The following is a 16,307-nucleotide window of genomic DNA, read 5'->3' as shown; positions in this document are numbered from 1 at the left end:
TCTGGTAATGTGCGACCAAACCCTGGGCCGGCAGATACCATGCAATCTCTACAGACTCCCTATGATTTTAAAAACAGAGCATGTTTTGGCCTCTTGCATGTTAATGTCAGAAGTCTATTTCCAAACATAGACTTGATTAGAATATGGGCCAATACGACAAATGCAGACATAATGGTTTTATCAGAAACTTGGCTAAAGAAATCTGTGTCAAATATCTTTGATTTCTATTGATAGGTACACGGTTTTTTAGAACGGATCGGATGAGTAAAGGAGGAGGGGTTGCAATTGATGTGAAATCCAAGTTTAACGCCTCTGAAATTCTTCTTGATTTCTAAAGCCGAACATTTTGAATTGCTTGCGGTTAAAGTGAACATATAAGGACTTCCACGTCACTGTAGTCGACTGCTACAGACCGCCCTCGGCTTCGGGAGACGGACTTTACTCTCTTTCTGATGTCCTGCACAAGCTAAATGACTCTGAATTCATTCTTTTAGGAGATTTCAACTGGGACATGCTTCCATCTGTATCTGACTCTTTTTTAAAGAACTGTGTGACTCTCTGAATCTTACGCAATTAATGAATGCGCCTACAAGACCGAATCCCGGAGCACCTCACAAATCAACGCTATTGGACATTCTTCTAACGAATACCCCTGACAAATACACACATCGACGGGGATATTCTGTAATGATGTCAGTGATCACTGTGCAATTGCTTGCGTTAGAAATACAAAAATGACCAAAGCCAATCCATGTTATATTTTTAAAATACATTTTAGACAGTTTGATGAGCCAAGCGTTCTTACATGATCTGTACCATAATGTTGACAGAGTAAGACTGATTCCCGGATGTTGACACTTCCAGGGACTATTTTTATATGACATTTGTGTCCATTTGTGATGAGCATGCCCATGTGAAGAAATTTAGAATCAGTGGAAGGGACAATCCCTGGTTTTCAGATAACTTGGCAGAATTAATTAGAAAGAGAAATGTATCTTGGGCTCAAGCTTGACATACAAATGCTCCTGTTGACTGGGCCTCCTTCAGAGCGCTAAGAAACAAAATGTACAGGGTTGATCAGGAAGTCCAAATCAGATTTCTGTCGAAATACAGTCACAGAGAACCTAAGCAACCCTACCCAGTTCTGGAAGCTAATCAAATCAGTGTCAGGTTCTAATGTATCCTCTGGTCTTCCATTTAATGATGAATTCTAATGAAGGGAAGGATAAAGCTGATGTTGTAGGGGGTTTTAACAAGCACTTCATATCTGCTGGTTCAGTTTTTGATAATGGTGGGGCCCAGGCCTGTAATGTAAGCTCTGTTACAATAAACTATGATATTTGTATTTGTAATTGTGTTTATTACGGATCCCCATTAGCGGCTTCCTGCGGTCCAACCACAATTTACATACAATAAAACAATACATAACACAGCACATTATTACACACTACTCTACCATAACATACAGTTGAAGTCGGAAGTTTGCATACACCTTAGCCAAATACATTTAAACTCAGTTTTTCACAATTCCTGACATTTAATCCTAGTAAAAATGCCCTGTCTTAGGTCAGTTAGGATCACCACTTTATTTTAAGAATGTGAAATGTCAGAATAATAGTAGAGAGAATGATTTATTTCAGCTTTTATTTATTTCATTACATTCCCAGTGGGTCAGAAGTTTACATACACTCAATTAGTATGTGGTAGCATTGCCTTTAAATTGTTTAACTTGGGTCAAACGTTTCGGGTAGCCTTCCACAAGCTTCCCACAATAAATTGGGTGAATTTAGGCCTCCTGACAGAGCTGGTGTAACTGAGTCAGGTTTGTAGGCCTCCTTGCTCGCACACGCTTTTTTCAGTTCTGCCCACATTTTCTATAGGATTGAGGTCAGGGCTTTGTGATGGCCACTCCAATACCTTGTCTTTGTTGTCCTTATGCCATTTTGCCACAACTTTGGATGTATGCTTGGGGTCATTGTCCATTTGGAAGACCCATTTGCGACCAAGCTTTAACTTCCTGACTGATGTCTTGAGATGTTGCTTCAATATATCCACATAATTTTCCTTCCTGATGATGCCATCTATTTTGTGAAGTGCACCAGTCCCTCCTGCAGCAAAGCACCCCCACAGCATGATGCTGCACCCCCGTGCTTCACGGATGGGATGGTGTTCTTCGGCTTGCAAGAGTCCCCCTTTTTCCTTCAAACATAACGATGGTCATTATGGCCAAACCAGTTCTATTTTTTGTTTAATCAGGCCAGAGGACATTTCTCTAAAAAGTACGATCTTTGTCCCCATGTGCAGTTGCAAACCGTAGTCTGGCTTTTTTATGGCGGTTTTGGAGCAGTGGCTTCTTCCTTGCTGAGCAGCCTTTCAGATTATTTTGTTTTACTGTGGATATAGATACTTTTATACCTGTTTCCTCCAGCATCTTCACAAGGTTGTTTGCTGTTGTTCTGGGATTGATTTGCACTTTTCGCACCAAAGTACGTTCATCTCTAGGAGACAGAACGCGTCTCCTTCCTGAGCGGTATGGCGGCTGCGTGGTCCATGGTGTTTATACTTGCGTAATGTTGTTCGTACAGATGAACGTGGGACCTTCAGGCGTTTGGAAATTGCTCCCAAGGATGAACCAGACTTGTGGAGGTCTACCATTTCTTTTCGTAGGTCTTGGCTGATTTCTTTTGATTTTCCCATGATGTCAAGCAAAGAGGAACTGAGTTTGAAGGTAGGCCTTGAAATACATCCACAGGTACACCTCCAATTGACTCAAATGATGTCAATTAGCCTATCAGAAGCTTCTAAAGCCATGACATATTTTCTGGAATTTTCCAAGCTGTTTAAAGGCACAGTCAACTTAGTGTATGTAAACTTCTGACCCACTGGAATTGTGATACAGTGAGTTATAAGTGAAATAATCTGTCTGGAAACAATTGTTGGAAAGGTTACTTGTGTCATGCACAAAGTAGATGTCCTAACCGACTTGCCAAAACTATAGTTTGTTAACAAGAAATTTGTGGAGTGGTTGAAAAACGAGTTTTAATGACTCCAACCTAAGTGTATGTAAACTTCCGACTTCAACTGTATTTACAATACAAAATGTACAATATTAAAATGTGTGTGTGTAGAGTGCATGTGTTAGCATTTGTTTGCAAATGCTGTGTGTGTGCCTGTTAGATAAAGTGTAGTTTTATCCGTTTTTTAAATCTGATTTTACTACTTGACTGAGTTACATGATGTGGAATAGAGTTCCATGTAGTCATGGCTCTATGTAGTACTGTGCGTTTCCCGTAGTCTGTTCTGGACTTGGGGACTGTGAAGAGACCTCTGGTGGCATGTCTCGTGGGGTATGCATGGGTGTCCGAGCTGTGTGCCAGCATTCCAAACAGACAGCTCGGTACATTCAGCTTGTCTACACCTCATAAAAAAACAAATAGTGATGGAGTCAATCTCTCTTCCACTCTAAGCCAGGAGAGACTAACATGCATGTCATTGATGTTAGCTCTCCATGTACTTTTAAGGGCCAGCCGTGCGGCCCTGTTCTGAGCCAACTGCAATTTTCCCAAGTCCCTCCTTGTGGCACCTGACCACACTACTGAACAGTAGTCTAGGTGCGACAAAGCTAGGACCTGTAGGACCTGCCTTGTTGATAGTGTTGTTAAGAAGGCAGAGCAGCGCTTAATTATGGACATACTTCTCCCCATCTTAGCTACCGTTGTATCAATATGCTTTGACCATGACAGTTTACAATCCAGGGTTACTCCAAGCAGTTTAGTCACCTCAACTTGCTCAATTTCCGCATTATTCATTACGAGATGTAGTTGAGGTTTAGGGTTTAGTGAATGATTTGACCCAAATACAATGCTTTTAGTTTTGGAAATATTTAGGACTAACTTATTCCTTGCCACCCATTCCGAAACTAACTGCAACTCTTTGTTAAGTGTTGCAGTTATTTCAGTTGCATTAGCAGTTGACGTGTATAGTGTTGAGTCATCCGCATACATAGACACACTGGCTTTACTCAAAGCCAGTGGCATGTCATTAGTAAAGATGGAAAACAAGTAAGGGGCCTAAACAGCTGCCCTGGGGAATTCCTGATTCTACCTGGATTAAGTTTGAGAGGCTTCCCTTAAAGAACACCTTCTGTGTTCTGTTAGACAACTCTTTATTCACATTATAGCAGGAGGTGTAAAGCCATAACAAATACGTTATTCTAGCAGCAGACTATGATCTATAATGTCAAAAGCCGCACTGAAGTCTAACAAAACAGCCCCCACAATATTTGTATCATTAATTTCTCTCAGCCAATCATCAGTCATTTGTGTAAGTGCTGTGCTGGTTGAATGTCCTTCTCTATAAACATGCTGAAAGTTTGTTGTCAATTTGTTTACTGTAAAATAGCATTGTATCTGGTCAAACACAATTTTTTCCAATAGTTTACTAAGGGTTGGTAACAGGCTAATTGGTTGTCTCTTTGAGCCAGTAAAGGGGGCTTTACTATTCTTAGGTAGCGGAATGACTTTTGCTTCCCTCCAAGCCTTGGGGCATTTTAGTAGGCTTAAATTGAAAATATGGCAAATAGGAGTGGCAATATTGTCCGCTATTATCCTCAGTAATTTTCCATCCAAGTTGTCAGACCCCGGTGGCTTGTCATTGTTAATAGACAACACCTCTTCCACACACACTTTACGGAATTCAAAATTACAATTCTTGTCTTTCACAATTTGGTCAGATATACTTGGATGTGTAGTGTCAGCAATTGTTGCTGGCATGTCATGCCTAAGTTTGCTAATCTTGCCAATGAAACAATTATTAAAGTAGTTGGCAATATCAGTTGGTTTTGTGATGAGTGAGCCATCTGATTCAATTAATCATGGAGCTGAGTTTGCCTTTTTTCCAAAAATGTAATTGAAGGTGCTCCAAAGCTTTTTACTATCATTCTTTATGTAATTTATCCTTGTTTCATAGTATTGTTTCTTCTTCTTTTTATTCAGTTTAGTCACATGATTTCTCAATTTGCAATATGTTTTCCAATCGGTTGTGCAACCAGACTTATTTGCCTTTCCTTTTGCCTCATCCCTCTCAACCATACAATTTTTCCTCATCAATTCCTCATCAATCCACGGGGATTTAACTGTTTTTACAGTCATTTTCTTAATGGGTGCATGCTTATTTGTAACTGGACTAAGCAATTTCATAAATGCGTCAAATGCAGTGTCTGCTCCTCATTACACACCACGAACCAACATATTCTTTACATCAACAACATAGGAATCACTACAAAACTTATTGTATGACCTCTTATACACAATATTAGGCCCAGCGTTTGGAACTTTGGTTTTCCTAGATATGGCTACTATATTGTGATCTCTACATTTAATGAATTTGTATACTGCTTTCAAACAAATCTCTGCAGCATTAGTAAAGATATGATCAATACATGTTGATGATTTAATTCCTGTACTGTTTGTAACTACCCTGGTAGGTTGACTGATAACCTGAACCAGGTTGCAGGCACTAGTTACAGTTTGAAGCTTTCTCTTTAGTGGGCAGCCTGATGAAAGCAGGTCAATATTTAAATCACCCAGAAAGTATACCTCTCTATTGATATCACATACATTATCAAGCATTTCACACATGTTATTCAAATACTGACTGTCAGCACTTGGTGGTCTATAGCAGCTTCCCACCAGAATGGGCTTTAGGTGAGGCAGGTGAACCTGTAGCCATATTACTTCAACAGTATTTAACATGAGATCCTCTCTAAGCTTTACAGGAATGTGGTTCTGAATATAGACCGCAACACCGCCCCCATTGGCATTTCTGTCTTTTCTGTAAATGTTATAACCTTGTATTGCTACCACTGTATCATCAAAGGTATTATCGAAGTGAGTTTCAGAGATTGTCAGAATATGAATGTCATCTGTTACTAGCAAATTATTGATTTCATGAACCTTGTTTCTTAAGCTACATGTGTTAACGTGGGCTATTTTGAGCACTTTTCTTCTGGGATGCTTGATTGTTTTTATTGCTTTACTGGGAAGCTTAGCAGCAGTAGATGTGCTCATGTTCTTTATGTTAGTGCAGGGTGAGCTGCACACAGTGGCCTTCCTCCTTGGGCACACCGGCTCAGTGCTAACAGTATAAGTCTGGTTCTTGGTTACTGCACACAATAGCTGTAGGATCAGCGGTGGCATTCAGGGCAGTTAGAGGGACATAAATTAGGGTACTTATATTGTGTCTACCAACGCCCCTGGTGTAATGTACATTTGCTGAAGCATTTTGACAACTCTGTGTCACAATGGTAGGGATTAGCTGAGCTGGGCTTGGGTCATTGCTAAGTCATTCTCAACGCAGCCTTATAATGCTGTGAAAGGATCCAGGAACCCAAATGATTTGGGTGGATCCCATCCTCCTTATAAAACATGTTTTGTTTCCAAAAGGTATCGAAATTGTCAACAAAAGTTACACCCATTGAGCTGCAATAATCACATAGCCAATTGTGAAGAGCAAGAATCCTACTAAAGCGTTCAATGTCATGATTCCATCTACAGTGGAGAGCTATGGAGAGGAGGAGGTTGTCGGGTAAGCTTGGCTTTATACATAGTTTGGGCTTTGTCGAGTAAAGCTTAAACTATGTATTTAGATTGTAGTTAGGTATTGTAGGTAGTTATCGTGGGTTGTTGTATGTAATTATTGTAGGTTAGTATTGTATTCGGCTGAGCCCGGTGAAGCACGAAGCTAGCTAGCTAACCCACCACCTGGACTAGCTGGCGGGTAGCTACTGGCAACTATTAGCAACGGTATAGTTGTTTCACGCCTGAGAGTGCCTGTAATTACGCCAGCTGGCTGCCTACAATAATTACATACAATAATGCCTACCATTCAGCTGTTTTCTAACCTCATTGTCTGAACCGTTAACGTTAGGTAGTAAGTGGCTACTGTGCTTGAAATTTAGCTAGCTTGTTGCTACCTGGATAGCTACTAGTAAACAATAGCTGGAACGATCTAGCGAACAGACGCGAACTGGCTGAGTCAATTCAGTGGCTAGCTTTGCACTTGGCTAGCTAACAGTAGCTGCTAGGGATAAGTTATAACCTACATTTGTGTTTTGTTTTTACATATTGGTAGCCAGAGTCGTTCAAGGAATTCGGGACATGGGTGACTAGTTAACGTTAGCTTGGCTCTCTCTGTGTGTTCGTGCCGTGAAAGGAGGGGTTTCTTCTTTGTCTGAAAGCAATGGCTAGCTAGTATGCTAACTATTCTAGCTAACTAACTAACCATCTGTCTATCTCCTCATTTGAATTCCATGCTGTCACAGTCACTAGCCCATTTAAGCTTAACATCCTTGTCATTTATCGCCCTCCAGGTTCCCTTGGAGAGTTCATCAATGAGCTTGATGCCTTGATAAGTTCCTTTCCTGAGGATGGCTCACCCCTCACAGTTCTGGGGTACTTCAACCTCCCTATGTCTACCTTTGACTCATTTCTCTCTGCCTCCTTCTTTCCACTCCTCTCCTCTTTTGACCTCACCCTCTCACCGTACCCCCCTACTCACAAGGCAGGCAATACGCTTGACCTTATCTTTACTAGATGCTGTTCTTCTACTAATCTCACTGCAACTCCCCTCCATGTCTCCGACCACTACTTTGTAGCCTTTTCTCTCTCGCTCTCCTCCAACACTACTCACTCTGCCCCTACTCAGAAGGAAATGCGCCGTCGCATTCTTCCATCCTATCATCTCTTCCCTCTGCTCAATCCTTCTCCCTCCAATCTCCTGATTCTGCCTCCTCAACCCTCCTCTCCTCCCTTTCTGCTTCCTTTGACTCTCTATGTCCCCTATCCTCCTGGCCGGCTCGGTCCTCCCCTCCAGCTCCGTGGCTTGATGACTCATTGCGAGCTCACAGAACAGGGCTCCGGGCAGCCGAGCGGAAATGGAGGAAAACTAGACTCCCTGCAGACCTGGCATCTTTTCACTCCCTCCTCTCTACATTTTCTTCATCTGTTTCTGCTGCTAAGGCCACTTTCTACCACTCTAAATTCTCTAACCCTAGGAAGCTCTTTGCCACCTTCTCCTCCCTGCTGAATCCCCCCCCCCCCCCCCCCCCCCTCCCTCTCTGTGGATGACTTCGTCAACCATTTTGAAAAGAAGGTTGACGACATCCGATCCTCGTTTGTTAAGTCAAATGACACTGCTGGTCCTGCTCACACTGCCCTACCCTATGCTTTGACTTCTTTCTCCCCTCTCTCTCCAGATAAAATCTTGCGACTTGTGACGGCCGGCCGCCCAACAACCTGCCTGCTTGACCCTATCCCCTCCTCTCTTCTCCAGACAATCTCCGGTGACCTTCTCCCTTACCTCACCTCGCTGATCAACTCATCCTTGACCGCTGGCTATGTCCCTTCCGTCTTCAAGAGAGCGAGAGTTGCACTCCTTCTCAAAAAACCAACACTCGATCCCTCGGATGTCAACAACTACAGACCAGTATCCCTTCTTTCTTTTCTCTCCAAAACTATTGAGCGTGCCGTCTTTAGCCAACTCTCTTGCTATCTCTCTCAGAATGACCTTCTTGATCCAAACCAGTCAGGTTTCAAGACTGGTCATTCAACTGAGACTGCTCTTCTCTGTGTCACGGAGGCTCTCCGCACTGCTAAAGCGAACTCTCTCTCCTCTGCTCTTGTCCTTCTAGACCTGTCTGCTGCCTTTGATACTGTGAACCATCAGATCCTCCTCTCCACCCTCTCCGAGCTGGGCATCTCCGGCGCGGCTCACTCTTGGATTGCGTCCTACCTGACCGGTCGCTCCTACCAAGTGGCGTGGCGAGAAGCTGTCTCCACACCACGTGCTCTCACCACTGGTGTCCCCCAGGGCTCAGTTCTAGGCCCTCTCCTATTCTCGCTATACACCAAGTCACTTGGCTCTGTCATATCCTCACATGGCCTCTCCTATCATTGCTACGCAGACGACACACAACTAATCTTCTCCTTTCCCCTTCTGATAACCAGGTGGCGAATCGCATCTCTGCATGTCTGGCAGACATATCAGTATGGATGACGGATCACCACCTCAAGCTGAACCTTGGCAAGACGGAGCTGCTCTTCCTCCAGGGGAAGGACTGCCCGTTCCATGATCTCGCCATCACGGTTGACAACTCCGTTGTGTCCTCCTCCCAGAGTGCGAAGAGCCATGGCGTGACCCTGGACAACATCCTGTCGTTCTTCGCTAACATCAAGGCGGTGACCCGATCCTATAGGTTCATGCTCTACAACATTCGGAGAGTACGACCCTGCCTTACACAGGAAGCGGCACAGGTCCTAATCCAGGCACTTGTCATCTCCCGTCTGGATTACTGCAACTCGCTGTTGGCTGGGCTCCCTGCCTGTGCCATTAAACCCCTACAACTCATCCAGAATGCCGCAGCCCATCTGGTGTTCAACCTTCCCAAGTTCTCTCACGTCACCCCGCTCCTCCGCACACTCCACTGGCTTCCAGTTGAAGCTTGCATCTGCTACAAGACCATGGTGCTTGCCTACGGAGCTGTGAGGGGAACGGCACCTCCGTACCTTCAGGCTCTGATCAGTCCCTACACCCAAACGAGGGCATTGCGTTCATCCACCTCTGGCCTGCTGGCTCCCCTACCTCTGTGGAAGCACAGTTCCCGCTCAGCCCAGTCAAAACTGTTCGCTGCTCTGGCACCCCAATGGTGGAACAAGCTCCCTCACGACGCCAGGACAGCGGAGTCACTCTCCACCTTCCGGAGACATTTGAAACCCCACCTCTTTAAGGAATACCTGGGATAGGATAAAGTAATCCTTCTACCCCCCCCTTACCCCACCCCACCCCCCAAAAAATAAAATTATAATAATAATAATAAATAAAACATTGTAAAGTGGTTATAAGGTGAATGCACCAATTTGTAAGTCGCTCTGGATAAGAGTGTGTGCTAAATGACGTAAATGTAAATGTAAATGATTCAGAGAGGACACAGGGCCAGATATTCAGAGCTGCCCTTCATAATGTCATTAAAACCCACATGGACTACGATAGAATCGATTTCCATGTTCTGACTTAGTACATTCGGGAGCAGCTTAGTAATGTAATTTACTCAAGCTCCGGGACAGGACATTGTTTTTGCACCAGGAACGGTGAACACATTTCTTACCATGGAGCTGCCCAAAATCACGGCCGGTGTGAAGGACGAGGAAATCCGCCCACTCCCACGCTTCACAGGATGCAGGCCGACTGATGGAGAAGCCACGCTCGATCCAGAGCAGGGACGGAAGGTTGCCGACGTCGACTTCGAAATCGTAGTAGTAGGCACTGCAGCCGCAGACACAGGCACCCCCAGCGACGAAGGTGCAGGAAAATCAGGCTCCAGGACGGCGTAACTATCTCTGAGGTCGCTGTCTTCGGCTTCCACGGCTCGTGACATGCGACCATCGTTGATTGCCTTTCTCCTCATGCTGTGCTCCTTCTACGGAGCTATCAGATGGTGGGCAACACCGGCCAGTTGGATAACGACAAACGACAAGGCGGCGATGCATCCAACAAGCGCGAAAGCCGTCCAGCCACCGGCGTAGAAAATGTAAACATTCCACTCTGCGTTTTCCCCAGTTTCTTACGTAGGCTGGCGACCTGCGTGATCAAGGAAGCCACCTCAAGCCTATAATCCTCGGCAAGTAAACAATTGCCGCATTGGAACTCAGAGTGATCCGGTTTGTCCCAAAACAAAGCGTAATAGATACAGCTCCTACAGCGCTGGAACCGTTCATTTAGTTCTCCGGACAAAGAAGGCTCCATTGCAAAACTCATCTGGTACTAACTTCGTTAGCTTGATGGCTAGCAGCTTAGCATCTCTGTCAAGCAGGCTTCAACCTGTCTCTTAAGCGGGATTCCGGCTTATAGGCCCTCATGTTAACCATTTTTAACTTTGAGCCTCTTTCTTATGCTGAGGTCTATAAAGCACTGAAGGCAATAGACACTAAAACGTCTGCAGGTCCAGACGACCTGGATCCCTACCTCTTAAAGATAACAGCTGGTATTATTACTGAACCTGTGGCTCACATTTTCTTGACCAATTCCATCCCCAGCATTTGGAAATCAGTGAATGTCCTCCCACTGCTAAATGGTGGAGATCCCTCAGATGCTAATAACTATCGTCCTATCTCCAAACTCCCTATCCTGGCCAAAGTATATGAATCCCTAGTGAACTCACAGTTTAAAAAAACTTCTTAATTGATTGTTCAGTCTGGCTTTAGATCGGGGCACAGCACCACAACTGCAGCGATAGCAGTGGCAAATGACATCATAAGTGCACTTGATAAAAAGCAACACTGTGCCGCTCTGTTTGTTGATTTATCAAATGCATTTGATTCAGTTGACCATGAATTGTTGCTAGCTAGACTCAGTAACATTGGTCTCAGTGAAGGGGCAGTAAATTGGTTTAGGAACTACAGTGCTATGAAAAAGTATTTGCCCCCTTTCTAATTTTCTCTACTTTTGCATATTTGTGATACTGAATGTTATCAGATCTTCAACCAAAACCTAATATTAGATAAAGGGAACATAAGTGAACAAATAACACAACAATTACATATTTATTTAATTTATTTCATAAACAAAGTTATGCAACACCCAATTCCCCTGTGTGAAAAAGTAATTGCCCCCTTACACAATAACTGGTTGTGCCACCTTTAGCTGCAATGACTCCAACCAAATGCTTCCTGTAGTTGTTGATCAGTCTCTCACGTCGCTGTGGAGGAATTTTGGCCCAATTTTGGCCCACTGCTTTAACTCAGTGACGCGTGGGTTTTCAAGCATGAACTGCTCGTTTCAAGTCCTGCCACAACATCTCAATTGGGATTAGATCTGGACTTTGACTAGGCCATTCCCAAACTTCCAATTTGTTGCTTTTTAGCAATTTTCATGTAGACTTGATTGTGTGTTTTGGATCATTGTCTTGCTGCATGACCCAGCTGCGCTTCAGCTTCAGCTCACAGACGGATGGTCTGACATTCTCCTGTAGAATTCTCTGATACAGAGCAGAATTCATGGTTCCTTCTATTAAGGCAAGTCGTCCAGGTTCTGAGGCAGCAAAGCATCCCCAAGCCATCACACCACCACCACCATGCTTGACCTTTGGTATGATGTTCTTACTGTGGAATGCAGTGTTTGGTTTTCGCCAGGCATAATGGGACCCATCTCGTCCAAAAAGTTGACTCAAGTTTGCCAAAAAGCACCTGGATGATCATCAAGACTCTTGGAAGAACGTTCTATGGACAGATTATTCAAAAGTATAACTTTTTGGACGACATGGTTCCAGTAATGCCTGGCGAAAACCAAACTCTGCATTCCACAGTAAGAACATCATACCAAAGGTCAAGCATGGTGGTGGTAGTGTGCTGCTTTGGGGATGCTTTGAAACTACAGGAAGCATTTGGTTGGAGTCATTGCAGCTAAAGGTGGCACAACCAGTTATTGAGTGTAAGGGGGCAATTACTTTTTCACACAGGGGAATTGGGTGTTGCATAGCTTTGTTTATGAAATAAATGAAATAAATATGTAATTGTTCTGTTATTTGTTCACTTATGTTCCCTTTATCTAATATTAGGTTTTGGTTGAAGATCTGATAACATTCAGTATCACAAATATGCAAAAGTAGAGAAAATTAGAAAGGGGGCAAATAGTTTTTCATAGCACTGTATCATTCTGACAGAACACTTTGTATATGCTAACAATCACAAGTTTAGCTTTCTTGAGATGAATAGAGGTTCCATTTTAGCTCCTGTGTTGTTCTCAATTTGTATGAATGATTTTGGACCAGCAAAGTTGCATCTAAATTATATGCAGATGTTACAGTCATATATTCATTTGCTCCTTCTCTGGTTCAGGCTGTTGAAGAGCTCCGGACTGCTTTTCAGTCACTGCAGGCCTCCCTTTATGGTCTCAAACTGGTCTTGAATGTACAGAAAACAAAATTAATTACCTTTACCAGAGCTCACACTCAGCCAGAGAAGGTTAGCATTGTCACATCTGGCTTATCCATTAAGTCTCATCCTACAAATACTCAGGTACATGGTTGGATGACAAGTTGTCCTTTAAAGTTCATATGGATAATATTGTATAAAAAATTGTATATGCATGCAGCCTCCTCTGTCGTACAGAGACTGAACTCTGTTTATCATGCATCCTTGTGCTTTATTACAAATGCCAAGTCACTCACCCACCATTGCACCTTGTACCAAATGGTGGATTGGACCTCACTTTATATGCGCAGAAAGCTACATTTGTATGTGTTTATCTGCAAAGCCCTTTTGGGTAAACTCCCGCTTCACCTCTGTAGTCTGGTCTCCTTCACCACCAGCAGTTACCATACCCGGTCTGCTAGGTGGTTGCTACTGTAGTCTGGTCTCCATCACCAGCAGGTACCAGACCCGGTCTGCTAGGTGGTTGCTACTGTAGTCTGGTCTCCTTCACCACCAGCGGTTACCAGACCCGGTCTGCTAGGTGGTTGCTACTGTAGTCTGGTCTCCATCACCAGCAGGTACCATACCCGGTCTGCTAGGTGGTTGCTACTGTAGTCTGGTCTCCTTCACCACCAGCAGGTACCAGACCCGGTCTGCTAGGTGGTTGCTACTGTAGTCTGGTCTCCTTCACCACCAGCGGTTACCAGACCCGGTCTGCTAGGTGGTTGCTACTGTAGTCTGGTCTCCTTCACCACCAGCGGTTACCAGACCCGGTCTGCTAGGTGGTTGCTACTGTAGTCTGGTCTCCTTCACCACCAGCGGTTACCAGACCCGTTCTGCTAGGTGGCTGCTACTTAAAGTCCCCAGGACATTTACAGTATTAGGGAAGACTGCCGTCTCGTCTTGTGCACCATAGTCCTGGAATACTCTACAATCCATGCTTCATGTTAGTGCCACTGAATGCATTTAAAATGTTGATGGGAGACTCTGTTACAGAGAAGTGTAAATGTTGATGGGAGACTCTGTTACAGAGAAGTGTAAATGTTGATGGGAGACTCTGTTACAGAGAAGTGTAAATGTTGATGGGAGACTCTGTTACAGAGAAGTGTAAATGTTGATGGGAGACTCTGTTACAGAGAAGTGTAAATGTTGATGGGAGACTCTGTTACAGAGAAGTGTAAATGTTGATGGGAGACTCTGTTACAGAGAAGTGTAAATGTTGATGGGAGACTCTGTTACAGAGAAGTGTAAATGTTGATGGGAGACTCTGTTACAGAGAAGTGTAAATGTTGATGGGAGACTCTGTTACAGAGAAGTGTAAATGTTGATGGGAGACTCTGTTACAGAGAAGTGTAAATGTTGATGGGAGACTCTGTTACAGAGAAGTGTAAATGTTTTTTTTAGGCTAGATGAAATTGTATGTTTTAATTCTGTAATGTATTGATTGTTGCTGCCTTCTTGGCCAGGTCTCCCTTGAAAAGGAGACTCTGGGTCTCAATGGGCTTTTCCTGGTTAAATCAAAATAAATCCAGAGGACCATGCTCTACCAACTGAGCTACAAAGAACCACTTATCTGACAGAAGGGGAGCACTCCTTGAGCCGTTGTAGTGTTGGCTCTCTGACTCTCTTTGACTCCACACACACCCCAAACCCTCCCCTGGCTTCCCCAACGCATCCCCTCTCCCCCCTGCAAACACACTCAGCTCAGACAACTATGGGTTAAAATAGATTGTCTCCCAATTCAAAATGAGCAGTGGTGAAATATCACTCCATTACACACACACACACACACACACACACACACTCACCGATCTGCAGCATCGCGCCGACGGCCACCAGTAGCAGGGACCCTAGCAGGGATGCCAGCAGCCAGACGGTCACCTTCCAGCCTCCACACGGCCTGCACACACACTCCTCTACACGCTGGCCTCGCATGGCTCTCTGTCTGACTGACGATCCCATCAGGCTGGTGGAACACACACAAACTGTCAGTGCACTGGACCCTCTCTCTCTGTCTCCGTCTCGCTCTCTGTCTCTCTCTCTCTCTCTCTCTCTCTCTCTCTCTCTCTCTCTCTGTCTCTCTGTCTCTCTGTCTCTCTCTCTCTCTCTCTCTCTCTCTCTCTCTCTCTCTGTCTGTCTCTCTCTCTCTCTCTCTCTCTCTCTCTCTCTCTCTCTCTCTCTCTCTCTCTCTCTCTCTCTCTCTGTCTCTCTCTCTCTCCTCTCTCTCTCTCTCTCTCTCTCTCTCTCTCTCTCTCTCTCTCTCTCTCTCTCTCTCTCTCTCTCTCTCTCTCTCTCTGTCTCTCTGTCTCTCTGTCTCTCTCTCTCTCTCTCTCTCTCTCTCTCTCTCTCTCTCTGTCTCTCTGTCTCTCTCTCTCTCTCTCTCTCTCTCTCTGACTCCGTCTCTCTTCCTGTCTACTACTACTACTACTACTACTCATAATCAATAACCATTGTATTCCCTGGTCATAGTACTAACCTAGTGTTGGATTGTTTTAGTAGTGGAACCCCTACAGTCAAATTACCATACAATATTGGGGAGTTAGTATTGATAATAGTTTCAGGCAAGTGAAGTTTGTAGTTGGAGCATAAATCGTTTCCAAAAACCATGCGCACTGACCCGAAACCGGCGTGCGTGTGTGTGTCTGTGCCACTGAAAGAGAGAGGAGAGTGGCACGCCACGCTCAGTCTGATTGATTGGCACTAAAGCAGCTCCCAGTGTGCCCTGCTGGAGCATGAAGAGGACTGGCCTATTCCACCAGGCCAAAATGGCCGCCGAGCCACCTACCTACCCCACTGCTCACTGGCCGGCTGCTAAAACACTGGGCACAGAGAAATTGTCGTGACCTGTGGTGAGCATGCTGGCACAAAATGGATGCCAGTGCCATGCATCACCCAGGTGGCAGTGAGTGGAAGAGTGCCACAGCTAGACCCAACAGAAAACATCGTCCATTCTGTTCCTTGGAGTCTATTCTGTACAACGGAACATGTCCATGTAAATGTTCAAGTTGAAAATCATTAAGGTTCATGTAAAATAAAGACTGGCAAGTAAGACTTTACTGCCTCTGTTTGAATTCAGTTTCAACAAGGTGCTGGTTACGGTGAGTCAATGGGGCCTTCGATCTATATTAACAATAAAATAGTGCTTAAGACACAGGGGGGAACAATTTTTAAAAGCTGGGGGGGAAAAAGAGGCAGAGATACAAGAAAACAACTAGATGAGAATTGAACTTGTTCCTAAAAGTAGCTATTCATGCTGACACAAAATGTCCCATATAGATGGTCTAGATGAATGCAAAGTCAACCCAGTGCATTATTGTGGAGTCTCTCCATGGTGTCAGTCCA

The 16,307-nt window shown here is 44.4% G+C and overlaps 1 protein-coding gene across 1 annotated transcript in view; it reads right to left on the bottom strand.

Moving 5' to 3' along the window:
• Positions 1–14,927, bottom strand: part of LOC311125787 (scavenger receptor cysteine-rich domain-containing group B protein-like) — a gene marked incomplete at both ends in the record, with an annotated part of 30,099 nt that extends 15,172 nt beyond the window's left edge. Inside the window, one exon of the mRNA XM_084199819.1 lies at positions 14,774–14,927. Coding sequence (XP_084055945.1) covers positions 14,774–14,927 — 154 coding nt within the window. The remainder of the gene's footprint in view (positions 1–14,773) is intronic.
• Between the last annotated feature and the right edge of the window lie 1,380 nt (positions 14,928–16,307).

Source organism: Coregonus lavaretus (genome assembly GCF_964263955.1).
Source record: "Coregonus lavaretus genome assembly, contig: HAP1_SCAFFOLD_3625, whole genome shotgun sequence".
NCBI lineage: Eukaryota > Metazoa > Chordata > Actinopteri > Salmoniformes > Salmonidae > Coregonus > Coregonus lavaretus.
Note: the sequence above shows the minus strand (reverse complement) of the source record. Positions and strands in the feature narration are given on the sequence as shown.